This window comes from Echiichthys vipera (assembly GCF_963691815.1).
Source record: "Echiichthys vipera genome assembly, chromosome: X".
In the NCBI taxonomy this organism is placed as follows: Eukaryota; Metazoa; Chordata; class Actinopteri; order Perciformes; family Trachinidae; genus Echiichthys; species Echiichthys vipera.
In genome coordinates, this window is record NC_139825.1 from 41,114,195 (window position 1) to 41,133,176 (window position 18,982).

Below are 18,982 nucleotides of genomic sequence, written 5' to 3' on the forward strand. Positions count from 1 at the left end.
TCATCTGATGCGGATAGACTGGTTCCCCACTGAAACTTATTATTACTTTCTAAGAAATGCTCAACATAAAGAGTACTCCATGAAATTAACATTACACTGCAGGGATCAGAATTGGTGCAGCAGAACCAGAGATATCCTCTTTTTTATTTCAAGCATTCTGTCTTGTTAAAGAAAACTATGAGGTTAGGTTTAGGCAACAAAACTAGTTGGTTAGGGTTACACGAATTGCTGTCTTCTCTGTGAAATTTCGGTTAGTTCAGTCTTGGAACCCATCGACTACCTATGAAGAGAGCTATAGGTCTATGGGCAGACTAACTGGCAGATAATATTTTGGACTTTCCGGTGCATATCTATATCCAAGACTTTCTCTTCCAAGCGTGGTCATAGTTTACAGTCCAATCAGCAACTTGAGATGTGATTATGGAGTTGGAGTTGAGAGAAGGCGTCTCCAGAAACAGATATCTGCATATGAATGCAGATTAAATCATAACAAAAAGCTAATGAAAAGCTAAATCATCGTCAGACAACGACCTACATGACAGCTAATGCATTCCGTCTCGTTCCACGTCTCTCCAGACAGACTGTTTACCTGCATGCAACCAAAGCATCCTCAAATGTGATTGGTAAATCCTATTCAAAAGGAAACCAGACGACTTCCACTACTCAAATCTTGTCCATCATATCCAGTAGGCTACATTCCTATGCAGAATCCGTTTATATAGATTAGTGTTTGACTGACCCATCCACTTCTCCGATCTATGCAGCCTTTCAATTCAATTAAATTCATGCCAAATCATAACAAAAGTTATCTCAGGACACTTTACAGAGTAGGTATAGACCAAACTCTATGACTTATTTATGATTTACAGAATTCCCAAGAATTCCCCCGCTGTGTACACAGTGGCAATAAAAACCTTCCCTTTAACAGGCAGGAACGTCAGACCAGCCATGCTAGCTTGGGTAATTTAAGCTGGCCAACTAACAGTAGCATGATATTGCTAACAATAGCTAACTTTAGCATTCATGCTGACATGAAGCTGGCACTGTGTAGAGTGTAGTGGACACTTTTGTGACTGTTCTCTTGTCTTTTGTTGTTGTTTACAGAGCTGTCCGCCACTGACGAGGCCCCGTTTCAGAAAGCAGGCTCACCAAACTCTGAGCCTCAGTCTGACCTCTGAGTTGATCCTGAGATGGGAAACTAGGTTTTCTGAACCCTAACCCTAACCTGGACAAATGAGAACATTCACAGGCTTATGTCATTGAAGATGTTAACAGTGTCGTCTCGGTCCTGCGGTGTGGTCCAAAACCTGACTGGAAAACATCAAAACACCTGTTCATTACCATGAAGTTGTTCAGCGGCTTAAAAACACTTTTTAATGATTTTGCTGAGAAATAGGAGGTTTGATATTGATCTACAATTGTTCATTCGTGAAGTGTCTAAATTGTTCTTTTTTAAGAGAGGTTTGATAACGTTTCCAGGGCCTGTTGGAAGACACCTGAAATCTGTAGAAGATCTGAGGCCATGCAGTTTGATACATCTTTGAAAAGGCCTGAGAATATCGAGGCAGCAGGAGGAGGATTTCAGATGTTGCATAATGTCCTCCAAGGTCCTATGGTTAATCACATGAAAAAGTGCCATGGTATTCGAGTGTGTGGTGTTAGGAGGACACATGGACAGTACCAGTCCTGCACCTGATGTGTCTTGCATTTCTCAGCTTTCCGACACTCTCTTTTGTCTATTCTTACCAACGTGGCATTTCTCCATGTTTTGAGACCACTTTTACCTTAGTGGGTGCAATGGCATCAATAATATTTGTAATTTTCACATTGAAATTATCAACATGCTCAATTACTGAGACCCAGGGGAGGGTTGGTGTGGAGGAGAAAGCCTGAATAAATGTTCCACAGGTGTTTTCTGTGATATTAAGTTTCATGTAATTTCATTTCCACGTGTGTTTCACTTTATCTTTCCCTAGAGGGCAGCTGAAAGCTCACCAAAAACTCCACTACCGCAGAGGACTGTGAGACAGCATGTGTCATTTGAAATCAAGATTATTCTTAACACCAAATACATATGTGGAAGACAGCTTATTGTTGTTATGCGTATGCGTAAAAATCGAATAATGTATTAATTATTGTGAGGCGTCTGTATTTCACTCAATGCAAAATATGTACTTTCAAATGTAATAGCTGAAACGGACAAAGAGAATATAGAATATATAAATAAACATTCAATGTGCAGAGGTAAAAGAACATTCAAATTCATGAAGTGGCAAAGTTAGGCATGTTTAGGTAAGGACCACAATCTATGGAGCAGTCTTGTAATAACATAACTCTCATCAATAACAGCAGTTATCTTTCCCCACCTGGCATTAAAATCCAATTTAACCTGAACCAAAATGATGATGCATTATTAAATATATTTCTTTATTCAAAATAAATAAAAAACAAACAAATAAACCGGCTTTTTAAAGGCAGAAAGTTACAGTGCAAGTGGCAAATAGTGTCACTGAAAGTGTCGGTCCTCAGAGGTAGTAATCTGGAGAATTGTATGATGAGAGACATTTGGATCTCCCCTCCTCTATGGTGATACATAACAGGTTTGGCAGGCAGGGACAAGTATGATGGAGTCTTTTCCCATTGAAAGGAATCTGGAAGCAAAGAAGGACATTCATTTTGTCAGCATCAAGAATAATGGATGCAGTGGAAGGAGGTGAAAACTAATGGAAGAGACTTTTCCTGGCGTCTTGTGTGAACTTTGAAGTCAAGGGTCCGATGTGGTTTCACACAACTGTACGGAGACAAATCAGTGATGTGTGACACTTCACAGACGAGATGACAGTACACCTGTGGCATATCTCACCTTGTGGCTCATAGGGTGACAGTCCTCTCCTTCCTGTCCCATGGGCGTGCACATACGCAGGCTGCGGATCCACAAACTCACTGCACAACACATCCCTCCTCCACACTGAGAGTCCTTCTCACAGGCCTACACACACACCGACCCACCCACCCACCCACACACACACACACACACACACACACACACACAAACACACACAGTTTAGATGCTGTAATTTATTCAGCATATTAATGACTCAGATAAAAACGTTGTTTTATAGACTTGAAGTAACTCAGCACCATAATTAAAATATGTAATAAGAATTTACAGCTAAAATATTGCTGAATACTAGTTTACATAGTTTATTCCTTAATAATCTTTTGTGATTATTAACTTTCTGACTTATTCTCTGTTAATATCGACTTAAGGTGACAATTTCCCTTTCAGGTTTGAAAATTGGTATAAATAAATAAAATGTCCAGACTACAATGAACAGTTTTCACTGATGGCGTGTCTAATCAAAGGAGTGATTTAATTATGTATGCAATGCTATAAGGCATACAGGTATGATTAAACGATTAAATTAAACGATAGCTAATAAACTAAAATGAAGATGCAGGTGATGTGGTTGTGAGCTTTTAGACTGGTGAGAAATGTATTAGCAGCAGAAGTGCAAACAGGTGTTACCTCAACAGTGCATTATGCTAATTCCTGATATAGCGTTATTATTACATTATTAGTCATATCATACCTCAACAAAACAGCTCAGGATTGCCGGTGGTTTTATTGTTTTCGAGTGTCTGGATGAGAAGCTGAGTGACAGTTCTCACTTTGGATGAGATGAAGGGAACATGATGAAGAGGAACAGAAGTGATTTCATGTGACAGGCGTAGATGAAAATCACTTTCTGTTTTATGGCTGCATGCTCCTCTCTCAATTCACAACAGCGCACAGAGGGTTGTTTTGACAGGGATGGCTTTTTTATTTGCAGGTTATGAACATGATTTATGATAATATATCGCATTACGTAAATCTTGATTAGGAGAGGGAAATCATTCAAAAACTCTGCATCTATGAATTGATATTATATTTATGGATAAATTAATTGCTATACTGCACTTATAATTTTACATGGATGCCCTTAATGCTTTTAGATCAGCACTGTACTGTAAGTGGCATGACTGAGTAATTTAACAATTTAAATAGAAAGAATCCTTTTTCCTCAGGTATTAAATATCAATATATTGATTTATTTCTTCGACTTTCAACTTTACACAATAAAACTCAAATATTTAGACATCTTGGGTTTTTTTTTAACGATAATTTGCCAATATTTTTTGATTGAAGAATGAATGTCACAGTGAGGTTTTGGTCTAAACACAAATAGGCATGATACAAGCCGTGAGGGTCACTTCATATACCTTTACTTTTACTGTAATTAACTTACTGTTTTTTTTCCAGAATATTTTTTTTTCTGTATCTTTTGTGTTGACAGTTTATACCAAAGTATCCTTCATTAGAAAACAAACCCAAAAAACACTGTATTCTTGATGGTAATAACTAATGCTACATTTGTGCCATTCATACCAAGAAAATCTCAAGAAGATCTTTTATGAAAAGCATATTTCCAGCTTTCCAGTGCCCCATGTGGAATCTACCGGTCTGTTCCCACTTACCCCTGTGATAACTGCTGAAGATCCGTGGGACACCAGCAACAGCATGAAGAGCAGTAGGAAAAAGGACCTCATGATGAAGAGCTGTCTCTGTGTTCCCGTGCCCTCCAGGGTGAAAAGTAAGGATGCTGAGGCTGTCGGACCCTGCTGCATGTGCATACGTGACAGACCGCAGAGGCAAGTGGCCTTCAAACTCATGTGTTCGGGACTGGCAGAGGTTTATAAACCCAGCCCGCCATTCAAAAAATCTGTGACTCACTCACACCAGCATCACCTCACAGAGGATACAAAAAATAAGCCCACTGTAAACGTTGACATAATAATGGTCCTACCTTTTTATGCTATACATATTTTACTCTCAGATATGCTAAAGATGGACAAGAATGGTTCAGAAAGTGTGTGACACACTGCTACATTCCCAGCATATTTATTTTTCCTCTTTTTATATTTCCAAGGCCACAGTTTTGAAAACATCTTTTCAAACCCACTGTCAACAGTGTACTTTACAATGAAAGCATTTCTGAGTCCACTGCACTCCTGAAAAAAACTATACTTCTCACTAATTACCGTAAACTGTGATGGTCATTTACTAGATATTAGTACTCAAACACTATGCATGGAGAAGACGGATCAGAGTTTCATTACAAATAAATTACATTTACCCATTAATGTGATACTAATGTTGATGCCTTACTCTTACCATTCTGTGTGGTGGATTCCTGATGGTCCACTTATTATAATATAATTATAAATATCAGCATTAGTGGGGTGATTCAATTCAATTCAATTTTTTTTCTAGTGCCAAATCCTAACAAAGTTACTCTTAAATAAGGGGACAGTGTCTGCTTACGAACAACACTTGTAAGTCAGTTCCACAGGAGCGGAGCTTGGTAGCTGAAGGCTCTGCCTCCCATTCTACTTTTGGAGACTCTAGGAACGACGAGTAGCCTTGCATTCTCAGAGCGCAGAGATCTAGTTGGGTAATACGGTACTGTGAGCTCTTTAAGATATGACGGAGCCTGACCAATAAGAGCTTTGTAGGTAAGGAGAAGGATTTTAAATTATATTCTAGATTTTACAGGTAGCCAGTGCAAAGAAGCTAATACAGGAGAAATATATTCTCTTCTATTTGTTTTAGTCAGTACATGAGCTGCAGCATTTTGGACCAACTGGAGACTCTTAACAGACTTATTGGAGCAGCCTGATAATAAGGAGTTGCAGTAGTCCAGCCTAGAAGTAACAAATGCATGGACTAGTTTTTCTGCATCTTTCTAGGACACAGTGTTCCTAATTTAGCAATATTACGCAGGTGAAAATATGCAGTCTTTGTCAAGAATTGAAGGACATATCCTGGTCAAAAATAACACCCAGATTCCTTACTGTGGTGCTGGAGGACAACACAACATCATCCAGAGTAACAGTAAACTTAGAAATTGAGTTTCCGAGGCCTTCAGGGCCAAGTATAATAACTTCAGTTTTATCTGAGTTTAACATCAGAAAATTGCAGGTCATCCAGCTTTTTATTTCCTTAATGCACATTTGAAGTTTATCTAACTGATCGGTTTCTTCTGGTTTGATCGACAAATATAATTGTGTATCATCAGCATAACAATGAAAATTTATGAAGTGCTTCCTTATAATATTTCCAAGGACAGAACCCTGTGCTACTCTGTGACTGACTTTAGTGTGAATTTGTCATTAACATGTACAAACTGAGATCTATCTGATAAATACGACTTAAACCAACTTATTGCGGTTCCTTTAATGCCAATTAGATGCTCCAGTCTCTGTAGCAGGATGCAATGTTGTTGTGCCTGTTTCAACAGCCAATCAAGCCTTAGCAAAGTGCTCTGGTCAAGTCACTTAGAGACTGTCAGCTGATTGAAAAGGCTGTTATGAACGGAGGCTTAACAAGCGTGTGTGTGTGAGAGAGAGAGAGAGAGAGAGAGAGAGAGAGAGAGAGAGAGAGAGAGAGAGAGAGAGAGAGAGAGAGAGAAAGGGGGAAAGAGTGAGAGATAGGGTCAAGCGAGCAATACAATGAATAATAAGGAGAACTCTGAACCTAGCAACAGCTCATCTCGCTTCTCATCGGTTTCATTTCTCTCGTGTTGCGCCCTGTGCGTCAGTATTACGGGCCGAGCTGGAACTCGTGTAATGAGCAATTATTACACATTAGTGATAGTGATGGCCAAAGCTGCAAGGAGCCACCCACTTTGAGTATCATTTTTGCTCTTGTGTTTGGGATTTTTGGGTAGGCAATAGGGTCTATATAATGTTACTTAGTTCCTGTTTCTCGATTGACTTCATGGAAGTAGACGACAATCATTTATGTGAAAACGGTAGGTGTGAAAAGGGTAGGTGTAATAAGCTAAAGCTTCAGCCTATACTTATTTTGTTTCTTATATAGGTTTTTTGATTTTTTTTGGATTTTTTTCCCACATTTTTTAATGAATTTTGCAGATGATCAGAGAAGAAAAAGTACAACTGTTGTACAGTGTGTCAATGCATCTGCCTTAAAGTGACGAAACAGGAACAAATAAAAAAATAAAAAAACATAAATCCCACTATCCCTCCCAATAACATGTGTCAAACATGGTCACAGTAACCAACTAAATAATTGAATGACATAATGACATAAGTAGATACATAAGGTACAATGAAAGCAAATAGAGTGAAATCTATAGCTAATAGCAAAGATAAAAATTGTAATTCAAGAAAAAGAAAAGGAGAAAAGAGACTTCTGTCTCTCTCAGTTTCCAAAACAGGCTATATAACAAAACATTTAAACAGTTTAAAAATAACTAAACATCTATACAGTATGCATGTGACAGGGACTGCATCAGTTCAAAGCCTCTTCTCAGACTACTGTGAGGGAAAAAATAAAATAATAAAGTAAAACAAATGCAACATAAAGAAAACTAAAACAGATCACAGGTAAACACAGAAACCTCACATATGCACACATATACATAAGAACAGTACAAATACACATACAAATTCCACAGTAAAACTGCATTTCCCATAATGTTGTGAGGCACGACTCTGAGCATGCAGCGACAAAGCAGCGGCACTTCGAAAGAACAGTGCGATACAAACTTTCTCAAAAACGTTGAAACAAATGACTATACAGACTCCAGCCCTACACAACACATCTGTCCTTCATCACTCTTCCAGAACATAGTCATGGCATAGTGCATCAACATCGAGTTACATTTATCAGCGGGATACTCTGTCAACATAGTCATCTTAGTTTCCAAAATTGACTGAGAGAGACACTCATGCGCATGTATCACAATACACAGGGGGTTCGCTGATCACAATGACCAACATATTTAAACAAAATAAATGTACACTAAACATTACTGCTTTCTTTTTGACTGAAAACAATCCAACGACAGTGTCCGGGGCTGGATAGCCTTTTCCTCTTTCCCAACTCCTTCTTTCTGTGGAATCTCGCTTATCGGTACCTGGCTTGGCACGGTGTTAACTGTTGTAGGATACCTTTTGCAACTTTCTGCACAAACGCATGATGATTTCTGATGGAATCCCAAATCGCGGGATTACTTCTCTTATCAGAAACTTGACAACAGTCTCAGTGCTTAAGTCTTTTGATCGTGTAGCTTCAACCCATCTGCTGAATCTGTCGATTATCACAAGCATGTATCCTTTGCCCTGAACTGATTTTATCATATCAACATAGTCCATAACTGGATGTTTAATTAGACCTTCTGGTACTAGAATATGTCGAACCGGTGTTTTTACACCTTTCTTTACATTATTTTAAACACATATTTCACATTGGTTTAACACCTCGTTCACCATTGCTTGCATATAAGGCGACCAGTAACCTTGTTGTCAAATTTTCTTCATCACTTCCCCCCTTGCACAGTGATCTAGACTGTGCACTTCAGAAATTAGCATGGACAACAACATCACTGGGGCCACCAACAAACCGTCTTGTGACCTCCATAACCCTTGTTCACTCATTGTTGCGCCCCACCTTTTGCTCAAAATGATGTCTTCTTGGGGGGCCACAGGCTCCAATGTCACCATTGGGGCCAAAATAGCTATTTGACACTTAGCAGCTGCCTTTGCCGCTTCATCAGCTAGATTGATACCGCAGATAACGTCATCCTTCCCTTTCCTTTTTTACTCCCATTTTTTGGTTTGTAGTATTTTATTTGTCCCTCCATGTCCTCGCAAGCTCCCACATCAAATGTGCCCTTCTTCGGCCACGGTACAGGCATTCTTTCCGTGCGCTTTGCCCATTTCTTTGATAATCTTGGGATGTCCTTAATGTATTCTGGGTATCTGGCTCCCAGTATCTAAATTGGTCGTGCCGTCTTTGTTGTGTTGCTGTGTAATTATGGCGATGCTAATCTTTGATTGCACTTTTTCAGAAGTGAATGCTACTTCTATGATGTACTGGTAGTAAGTTAAGGCCTAGCTTACCTTGGTTATGCTAAGCTCGTCTTTGGTGATACTTGAAATCATTTGAAATCCTAATTCTTTAGCTTTAATGTGAGCTAGTTTAGCCTTAGCCATGTTAGTTATGCTAAGCTAGGCTATGGTAATAGCTACAATCAATTTTAAATGCTAAAACTTAGCTTAGCCTTTCTGGTAGCTATGCTATCTGGGCCTATAGCTAACTGGTAGGTCCTCTCAGCAGGTGCTATCTGTTGCACTCCCCTCCTGTCTGGCGGTCTTCCAAGCCACTCCTGGCAAAAGTGATGTCTTCCAAAATGGCAGGCCTCCAAGCCCCTCCTGGCGGAAACGATGTCTACCAAGAATTCAAACTGTGCAACGTTTGATTCAAAATGGCGATTAGGTTTTAAAATGGCGAGCCTCCAAGTCACACCTAACTCCTAAATTTCAACTGCGCCACAACTTCAAAATGGCGATTGATAACACAACCACACCCATTTCTGATTTTCTTCTGCGCCGCTGCTCCAAAATGGCAATTGGCCTTTATTGCCACACCCAACTTCTGAATTTCAACTGCGCCACAACTTAAAAATGACAACGCCCGCAAAACCCCAGTTGTTTAATTAACAGTATGTCTTTGCACAATTTTATTCTACAGTTTTTCCTCTTAATTTGGATCACCAAAGCCACATGAACTTTTCTACTTTTGAACCATGTAAGCCAGCTGCTCAACATGCAGATAGCAGTTTGCCAAATCACATATCTCAAAACTCCTCTACGCCTGCCAAAAAACACTTTAGACGTCTCACACACAGGCCTTCAACACTCGCACCCCCACGTGCATCCTTTTTAGTTCGTGATAAGCCCATTCAGTCAAAGATTTTCTAGAATTCAGTTTAGAGTTTTACATATTTATATTTATAGGTTATAGATAGATTTTTACAGATCTATATATAGATTGTATTATTTGTTTATTTATTTGTTTATTTATTTTTTATGCGCACGCCGCTCCATATTTTAATTCCAAAACTATTTGGAAATATTCTCTGAGGCCAATTCCACAATTCAGTCTGTTTTTTTTCTGCACACACCTCCACTCCCCCTATACATCAATGACCGGTCATCACACACAAACAATTTCACACTCTTTCTGTCTGGCCAGTGTCCTTTTTTCCTTTTGTATCACAGCTGCTGACACAGTCCAATGTTTTCAAATTCTCGTTATATTATAGCAAAGATTTACAGCAGCTTTCCTGCATGCAGGAACACACAAGACAGCCCGAGGCCTCCCAGCTGACTCAGCCTGTTCAAATTGGAATTAACCTCAAAAACCCTACCCTGAGTCGAGGCTGAGCCTCAACAGGCATACAACTGTGTGAGATAGGGAAAAAGTTCCTACCTTTTTTCCTAAAGGTGAGCTTATCAGGCCTATATTTCCTACTGTGACATTGTGGTTGTGAAATAGTTTCCTGTTATTCACTTTCTCAGTCATGTTTCTTCCACACTAGGCTATTCTAACACAATCACTGGATCTTAAACAAAACTATAAGACGGTAGTAAAGTCCATAGCCCCCGTCAGTGTTGACAAATGGAACATTCCTTTCCCCTTTTAAGACAATACCACTTACAGAAAATAAAGTTAGCTTGAATATACACAAAACACACTATTACATGTTGGTCTAGATTAGTAAAAAAATTGTTATTAAGAAAAATTGGGAGGTGATGAAAAAGATACATAAACTTTGGTAAAATGACCATCTCGATAAGATTAACCCAGCTTGCAAGGGACAGGAGGAGGCCCGTCCATCTAGACAAGTCTGACTTGCACATATCTAATAGTGGATGGAAGTTCTTTTGGAAAAGGTCCCTGAAGGAGCTGGTGACAAACACCCCCAAATACTTGAACCCCAGTCAGCTGTTTTGAAGGGGAATATGGATTGTGAGAGGGATCTTGCCAAGTTGTTGACAAAAAATAACACACTCTTCTGAATATTCCACTTATACCCAGACAGGTGCCCAAACTGATCCAGAATTGATACAACTGGGGGGAGGGAGGATGTGGAGTCTAAATAAGGGAAGGTCATTGGCACATAAGGAATGTTTGTGGACTAGACCAAAACAAGTGATGCCTTCAAACTCATTCTGGTTCCTAAGCCAGATGGCTAATGGCTCGATGGCTATGTTAAAAAACAAGGGTGAGAGCCGACAGCCCCGCCGGGTCCCACGTTTGAGAGGGAAATATGCTGGGCGGATACCGTTAGTGTTTATAGATGCAGAGGTGGTTACATACAAAAGCTTAACCCAAGAAATAAAATTAGAATCGAAAAACGAAAAATAGAAAGCCCCTCTCTACCCAGTCAAAGACTTTCTCTGCATCTAGCGCCACTACGACCTCGGGAGTCTCCGACCCCGGTGAGAATAGGATGTTGAGCAGACCTCTGGTATTGAATAATGGATCTCGTCTCCCTAATATGAAGCCTGTCTGATATAGTGATTATTGATGACATAACACTTTGGAGGCAGAGGGTGAGGACCTTAGCAAGGATCTTACAATCTACGGTTAAAAGTGAGACCAGTCTATAGCTGCCACATAAGGTAGGATCCCTGTCTTTCTTCAGGAGCAATGAAATAGATGTCTCATACAAGGTCACTGGCAGTCTGCCTTCAGTAAAGGAGTCATTGAACATTTTCACAAGGATGGGGGCTAATAGCATCAAGTATGCCTTAAAGAACTCAACTGTAAAATCATCGGGACCAGGAGATTTCTTGTTTTGCGTAGACTTGACGCTTCATCCAACAGAGAGATGGGTCTACTGAGTTCCCTAGAGATATTTATATGAATCTGAGGATACGTTAAACACTCTAAGGGATTAGAGGTCGCTGGATAAAGTTCCATTGAGTTTTACCAGTTCCTCTGCAATTTTGACCAGCCTAGCCCGTTCAGCCCTTCTGATTTGAGAAATGAGGGATATAGTGGCTCATCCATGCCCTCTTAATACGCGAGGTGTCGGCTGATTTGAGATGTGTTTCCTGCAGAAACATCACATCCCCCTGAAGGTGCTGTAACTGTGTCAGTACCTTACCGATTTTGATTGCATTGTTCATTCCCTTAGTATTCCAGGAAATCAGACGCACTCCAGTACCTGTCTCTACAGCATTAGCCATAGGAACAATAATAATAAGTTAGAATGACACTGCATGACCTTAAAGTATCCTGTAGTAGTGGAGGAAGATAGTGGGGAGTAAGCTAAATAAGAATGAACAAAACAAAAACAAAAAAGGGGCAAACACATAGAACAGAACAAAACAACATGAAACAAGACAATAACATTTTGACCAATCTGAGGGCTACTCCAAGACACCATCTGAGCTTTCCAGCTCGCAACTAACAGCCAAACTGAGCTTCTGTGGTCTCCTCCCTTAACTAACAGTGTTTAACCCCGGATCTTGAGGCAACATGTCCACAGTGTGTTAAAATGTCCATTTAGCAATTTCTGTTCAAAACTCTTTGACAGAATATCAGCGGTCCGTCAGGACTTTAACTACTAGAGATTATTCCGCTGGCTGCGGGACTCCAGGTCGCTGACTTGAGCCAGCAGCTTAGCATTGCTCTCTGTTAGCGTGGCATAGAAGGCCTCCAGTGTTAGCAGACGCTTGAGGCAGTCTATCTTCTGAGTGTGGTCAGACACTGGCGTTGACGAGGTCCAGCTTTGCTTCGAGCGTTGAAATAGAGGCTTTAAGATTGACAGAGAGGGTTTTGAACTCGGCAGATTGGGCTGTATGGTGCCATGCCCAGAGGTTAGCAATAGCCGCCATGCTAATCTCATCACCTGCCTCATCTGCGGTGCTCACCTTCACCCTCTGGTCTTTTGCAGTCTGTCTGGTCGCATACATCGGCATATTTCAGTTGTGTATCCGTCAAATGAGACGAATATTACTATTTGTCGTGACTTTTGGGGTCCTGAAGTCTACGCTCCCAACACGGATACACTTTATACTATGTAACCTGTTTCCCTAGAGGCAGCCCTGCAAATCCTGCCTAACGATTACGTGGGTTGTATACAAATCATAGTGCAATACCTTTCTCAAGTATAAGTACAAAGACTGACTGAAAGAACAGCCTGAAATAGTAACAACAATTTAGTTATTGATTGACAGATTATAGTTAACAAATCTGATGATCAATTACTTGTTAGCATTATCATTTGAAAATTTTTGCAGCCCTCTATAACGCTGTCTGATTTTTAGTAGCTGTTTAATAGTCGTCATGTTTGTCTGTCCATTGACACGCATGTTTCTATTACACTTCTGCCCTTACTACAAGCCTGACTCAGCAGTTCGAAGTTCCCAATTTCCGATTACAATGAAACACAGCATTACCTGCAGTGACGAGCTCCACCCGCAAATCAACCGCAGTCAGCAGCGTCACTAACATGGCGTCATATTTTAATAGACAACAGATTGGAATAGTCTGCAAAGGGGCAACATGTGCTTTCATTAGTAGGTCATATGATCAATCACCATTAGTTTAACTCACTCTTTGATAGATAGTCACTTAAAAGACAATTAACTAGATGAAAATCTTACAGATTACAACTTTAATGTCAGATGTTTCACAGATGATAAGCAGCAAAAGATAATATAAGTTCACAACCCAACATGGAAAAACATTGCAAACAGGTAAAGATGATGATATGATAATAATATGATGATCAACCTCTGGAGACCTCAGATCAGTGACAGAACAAAGTAGTGCCATCACCTTAAGTCAATGTGTTTGAGAGCAGTGGCATCTCTTGTGTAACTGACATGGCATGACATGGCAAGTCAACACTTCTGAACTAAATCTAGGATTTCATCACAGCTTGGCAGAGTGACACTGACAACTGAGTCACACACGGCGACAAGAACAAAACCTGCATCGGGGAACCACAAGTGCCTATTTTCATCTCAAATGATATATTGAACAAAGGAAGTCATGCAAGGCAAGGAAGTTTTGTAGAGCATGGTTCAAACACACAGCCAATAACAAGGGGCAAATTGTTAGAATAAAATAAGATAAATAAAATACAATACAATTAGACAAAAATAATTTTAGTGCAGTAAAAGAGCAGTAATAAATCACTCCAAATACAACAAGAGTACTTCTTATTATTCATTTTTTTTAAGGAATGAATGAATGATTTATTTATTTTCATGTCTGGTCTTTTCAAAGACCCATCTCTCCGGGAATGATTCAGACACATAAATTTTTTAACAAAAACAAAACATCTCACTTACGGCCTTTTTTTCCGACAATCAACACAATAAAACAAAAAAAAGAAGAAAATACATAAAATTGGTAGCTGTAGACCAAGCTTAAACAGAACCAGAAAACAAAAGTCCAAAACAAAAGTAAACTTAATGACAAAAAGAAACACTGTATCATATTTGTTTACTCTCATATGAGAAATAACCCATGGCATTCATGAGTACAGATCTTCTTCAAACCACACCCATCAGAATACCCCACACATCACATCTCTATTTGCAGCACCAAAATAACAAGTCTCACCTATCCCCTAAGCAATTTCAGTCAAAAGCAACTGGACTTGGTTATATGTATAGGAACTAGTCCCAGCTTGGTCAGATGCGTACATGAACTGATGAAGCCTCTTGGATGAGAGGTGAAACGTCTTCTTAGACAAATAACCAAGTCCATCTGCTTTTGACTGAAATTGCTTTGGGGCTAACGATGACCTGGACAAATGAGAACATTCACAAGTCTCACCTACTATCATTTAAACAAAGATAACCTCAATTCATTTATTTTTAATTTTTCACCTTCCCATAATATCCCACACTTTGTGTAGTAAGTCAGAGAAGGCAAATACATGACTGAGCAGGAATTCAATTAAGGCTCAATCCTCAACCAAAGCTGTCAAATCTATGTCGGAAACATGGACCTTATTAAATAATATTTCTCTTAAATCATGATATAAATGACAAAACAGTATGAAATCCTGTTTCCTCTGTCACATTTAAATCACAGTAATCACAGATTATTTCCTCAGTCCCTCAGTTAAACCTCTGTATCTGCCAGTTTCCATGTGGAGAGGTAGAAGGCCACTTAATTTAGCACAGTCATCTCTGACTTTAAGGTAAATTATACAGTACATTAATACAGTACAGTCAGTTTTGTACTCATACTTAAAAAAACAATATGTTCTTAATTTAGGATTCTCTTTTGCTTAATATAAGATTCAACAAAATCACGTAGAAATTTATTATTAGTAAAATATCCGTTTAAAAAAAATAGCCTTAAATCTCAATGTGCTCGTTCTGTGCTTTCAGTAAAAGAGAATAAAACAGTATATAAACACTATGTTTATGTTCTTATTATGTAGATATTATAATAATCAATAGTATTTTAGTGAGTAAAGTAACCATACCAGCAGTATGTCACCAGTGCTGTTACGGAGCCACAATCTATAAAAATTTGGGATGCATAACCAAAACTACGCAGCTCTCATTACTACACATCGTTAATCACTGCACATTTTAACTCCTTGAATAGAGAGTACACAAAATGACTACACTGTGTGTATAGAGCAATCACTGAACAAAGGACTTCATTCCCTTAACGTGGGAAGGAACAAGCCACTGCAGAGAATTAGCATTTCTTTCTTAGAAGAGCATTTCAGTTGTTTTACTTTTTGTTCTGATTAGAAGAGCAGAGTACAGAACAGGAGGCAGGGTCCTTAAAACAGAGAGACTGGATCCATCTATTTTGAAGTGAAGCTGCACTAGAGCTTTGATTCTCTGCTCGAATCTGATTGATCTGCTGGGTTTGGGCTGGGTCAGACTGTAGTTTCTCAAAACTTTCCTTGGGCTTCAATCAGGTCGGGTTTGTGCAAATATCCTGGGTATCTATTAAACATATACAAAATTATAAATTACACATAGAAACATAAAACTTCATGATTTTAATCTCAGGCCCAAAACTGCTATTGTGGTTCCAGCTCAGGTCAGGCGTGGACAGGAATGTTTCAGGTTCATATACAGTTAGGCCTGTTTTTTGGGGCCTGATTATAGCTCTAAGCTGCACATCAGTTTGGTCTTTTTTACTGTTGCTAGGCGGCAGAACTAATCATTACTTGCTTTTATGACATATGAACTTACTATTAATATTATCTTCAGGAGGCTTTGTCTAATATGTTTCTCTTATTACACCCTAAATTAAAAAAAGTAATTTATTACCGAACAGATTTTTATCATCCACATGCTCGCTGCACATATTGTAATCTTAAGTCAGGGTGAGGTTGATGGAGCCGTAGGGACTGAAGAAAGCAGCAAAGCTTGGCAACCTGACGGACAGACTTGAAGTCCTCGGCTACTCCACAAAGAGAGGTCATGATGATTATTGTTATGATCAAATGAAGAAAGTAAGCCATGTGGTGGAACAGCCATCTTCCTGATCCAGCAGAGTGAGAGACGATGAACCATTTTGTTTACCACTGCAAATACATGTAGGATTTCACAAACTATAGTACAGCTAGAGCTCATCCTCTGATTCACCATCTCCAATCTCATTTTGTGTGAGGAACACATGCCACTGGATTATGGGGTAAAATTGTGTCAAAGGATCAGTCCCTCTGATGACATAATGTTGCTGCTGTTGCCGCATCATGCTCCCCAGCCAGCCTCCTCCTATATTTTGTGGCACACAACATTCCCTCATCCATGCATAATAAGCTGTTTTTCCTCTCTCTATACCATGACCCTCTTGTACAATATTGGCTGACTCTGGATAATGCCGGGTCCACACCTGCTGGGACAATCCCACAGAAGAGATTAGGGAGGGGTATGGAGGGAGTATGTTTTCTACGCCTCCTTCTTAGTATATAAACCCTTAAAGGAAATGCAAAAATACATCCAAGGATTTTTAAGGTAAGCCACAGTGATGCAATATGAATTATTTTTCCTTTCAAAAGTTGCTCCGTCATTTCACTACACAAGCTTCAAATTAACATTCTCCCAAAGCAGTTCAGGGGCCACTTTACAGTAGCACACTGGCAGAGCATAAATTTTGTCCTTGGATGTCGGAGTAGCAGCTGAGGACGTGATGTACCAACACCGAAGGACACAAGGACAACTACCGATTGTGGGTGAAATTATATTGAAACACTCATTCCAGGTGCTGAAGTTCAATACTAATGCAATTTCGCAAGACATTTTTTGCTCGAGAGTTTTGCTATACCAAAGTAGGATTTTGAATAAGGTTTCCTCTCATTTATCTTTAATCCTCAGATCATTTTAGATGCATAAGGGCTGTTCACCACATTATATACAAGGGTTTTGTTTTCTGGATCTCATCACTTCCTGTTAATCTCAACACCATTTTATACCCGTTGAGATGTATTGATGATATTCCCCACAATGGAATACATTTTTATGTCAAGTACAACACATGATGCTTTTCATCATATTTGAAAAAAATAAATCACTGCTGTCTTCCATCACCACGCAAGGTCGTATGGCTTTGGGATGTCCTTGCTTTCATGCCTTTCTTCCACAAAGGCTCCTCCTCATCTTGCCGTCATCTATTCCTTCTTCACAGCTATGTGAGAGTCCGGTACTCATTTATATTCTTTCTGTCAGAATAGCCCACACTTTTCACACATGTTTAGACACTCGGCTTATTTACTGGAGCTAACAGTGCGTGTGGAGTTAGAGCTACACCACAAAGGGGACAAAAAGAGTTTGAATTTGTGTTCAAATAGTCTGGCTCACTGGATGTACAGCGCTGGGATAAGGCTTTCTGTTTTGCAACCTGTTGCGGCACCATCCGCTTACCTCAAGATGATTTTTATTGGTTTAAAGAAATACAAAAAAGCCAAAGCTTTTTTCCCCCTATCCCAAAATGATCCTTTGTAGCTAGACCATACACTAACATGACCACAATCTCTCAATTCAATTTGATGAATTGAAAACATATTATGAGAGGTTTTAACACTGACACCCAACACCCAAAAACAAGTTCACAGCTATTTTAATGCATAAGTTACATGGATATCTATTGATAATCCTCTCTTCACCTGCTAGCATGGTGACCGAGGTGGCCTAAAGCATATCCTGCTTAATTGTCTTTAAAGGCTCAGTAGGCAGGAAACCTTGAAAATAGTTGATTGTTGGGTCTACAGCTCTGACCCAAGCTCTTCCCACCTGACAAACACGGGCATCTAATGAACACGCTTCATACACGCACCCTAGAGTCCTTGCCCGAGGCAATCGGCAACTTGCCAAAGCTCCTTTTTTTATGTTATCCTCCATCTTAGTCACAGGTAGGAAAATCCTTTTTTTTCTAAAACACATGAGCGATAGTAAATAGTATTCATATTTAGGCAATACTGAACAGAGCTGAATTTGTTCATTAGACGGCTGGGGTGACTGAACTGGATAACTAACTTTATTCATATCTTCACCTGTATCAGTATGCTTACGCAAATTTACTGTCACTCTTGGCAAACTTATAGGTATGTGAAGACGTTTGAGGTGGAATAGTATGATTATGGACGCTAACGTAGCAACATAAACCTGATCTTGTATTAGCAGCAGCCTTATGCCTTTGGCTACGGTTAGCAGGATGCTAACTTATTAGCAACTTCCGACAAAGCGTCTTCGGTAGCCGCTGTGACCAGGCTGTTTACATGGTAAATCAGCCCACACAACCTAACCCCCATCACAGCAACTGTAGTTGTTAGAGGAAAGATAAATTAGCAGTTTACCTGTCCAAGAGAAGAACAGCAAGCTCCGAGTCCAAGTTCAAACCAATGTTATCCCGACCTTTTCTTCATCTTTGAATGCAACACCGATATTTATACACGTTTTATTGCGTTTGTTGTCAGACTGTCTTTTAGACTCCCTTTTTGATAAATCCGTCTTCCTCTTCTTAGAACCGTGGAATCGCAATTTTTCCTGTCCAGTCATCCGCCATTGCTGCAGACTGGGTTTCCACCGAAGAGACATGAACGTGCCTCTGCTTCAGTAACAGCCAAGAAAT

General features: G+C 39.6%; 1 protein-coding gene across 1 annotated transcript; it reads right to left on the bottom strand.

Annotated features, from left to right (window-relative positions):
- Nucleotides 1-2,525: 2,525 nt before the first annotated feature.
- prok2 (prokineticin 2) lies at nt 2,526-4,713 on the bottom strand (the record flags this gene model as incomplete). The annotated part of the gene is made up of 3 exons (XM_083939811.1): nt 2,526-2,651; nt 2,864-2,989; nt 4,519-4,713. 3 exons carry the CDS (start codon nt 4,711-4,713, stop codon nt 2,526-2,528), a joined length of 447 nt encoding a protein of 148 aa, XP_083795937.1.
- Nucleotides 4,714-18,982: the final 14,269 nt, after the last annotated feature.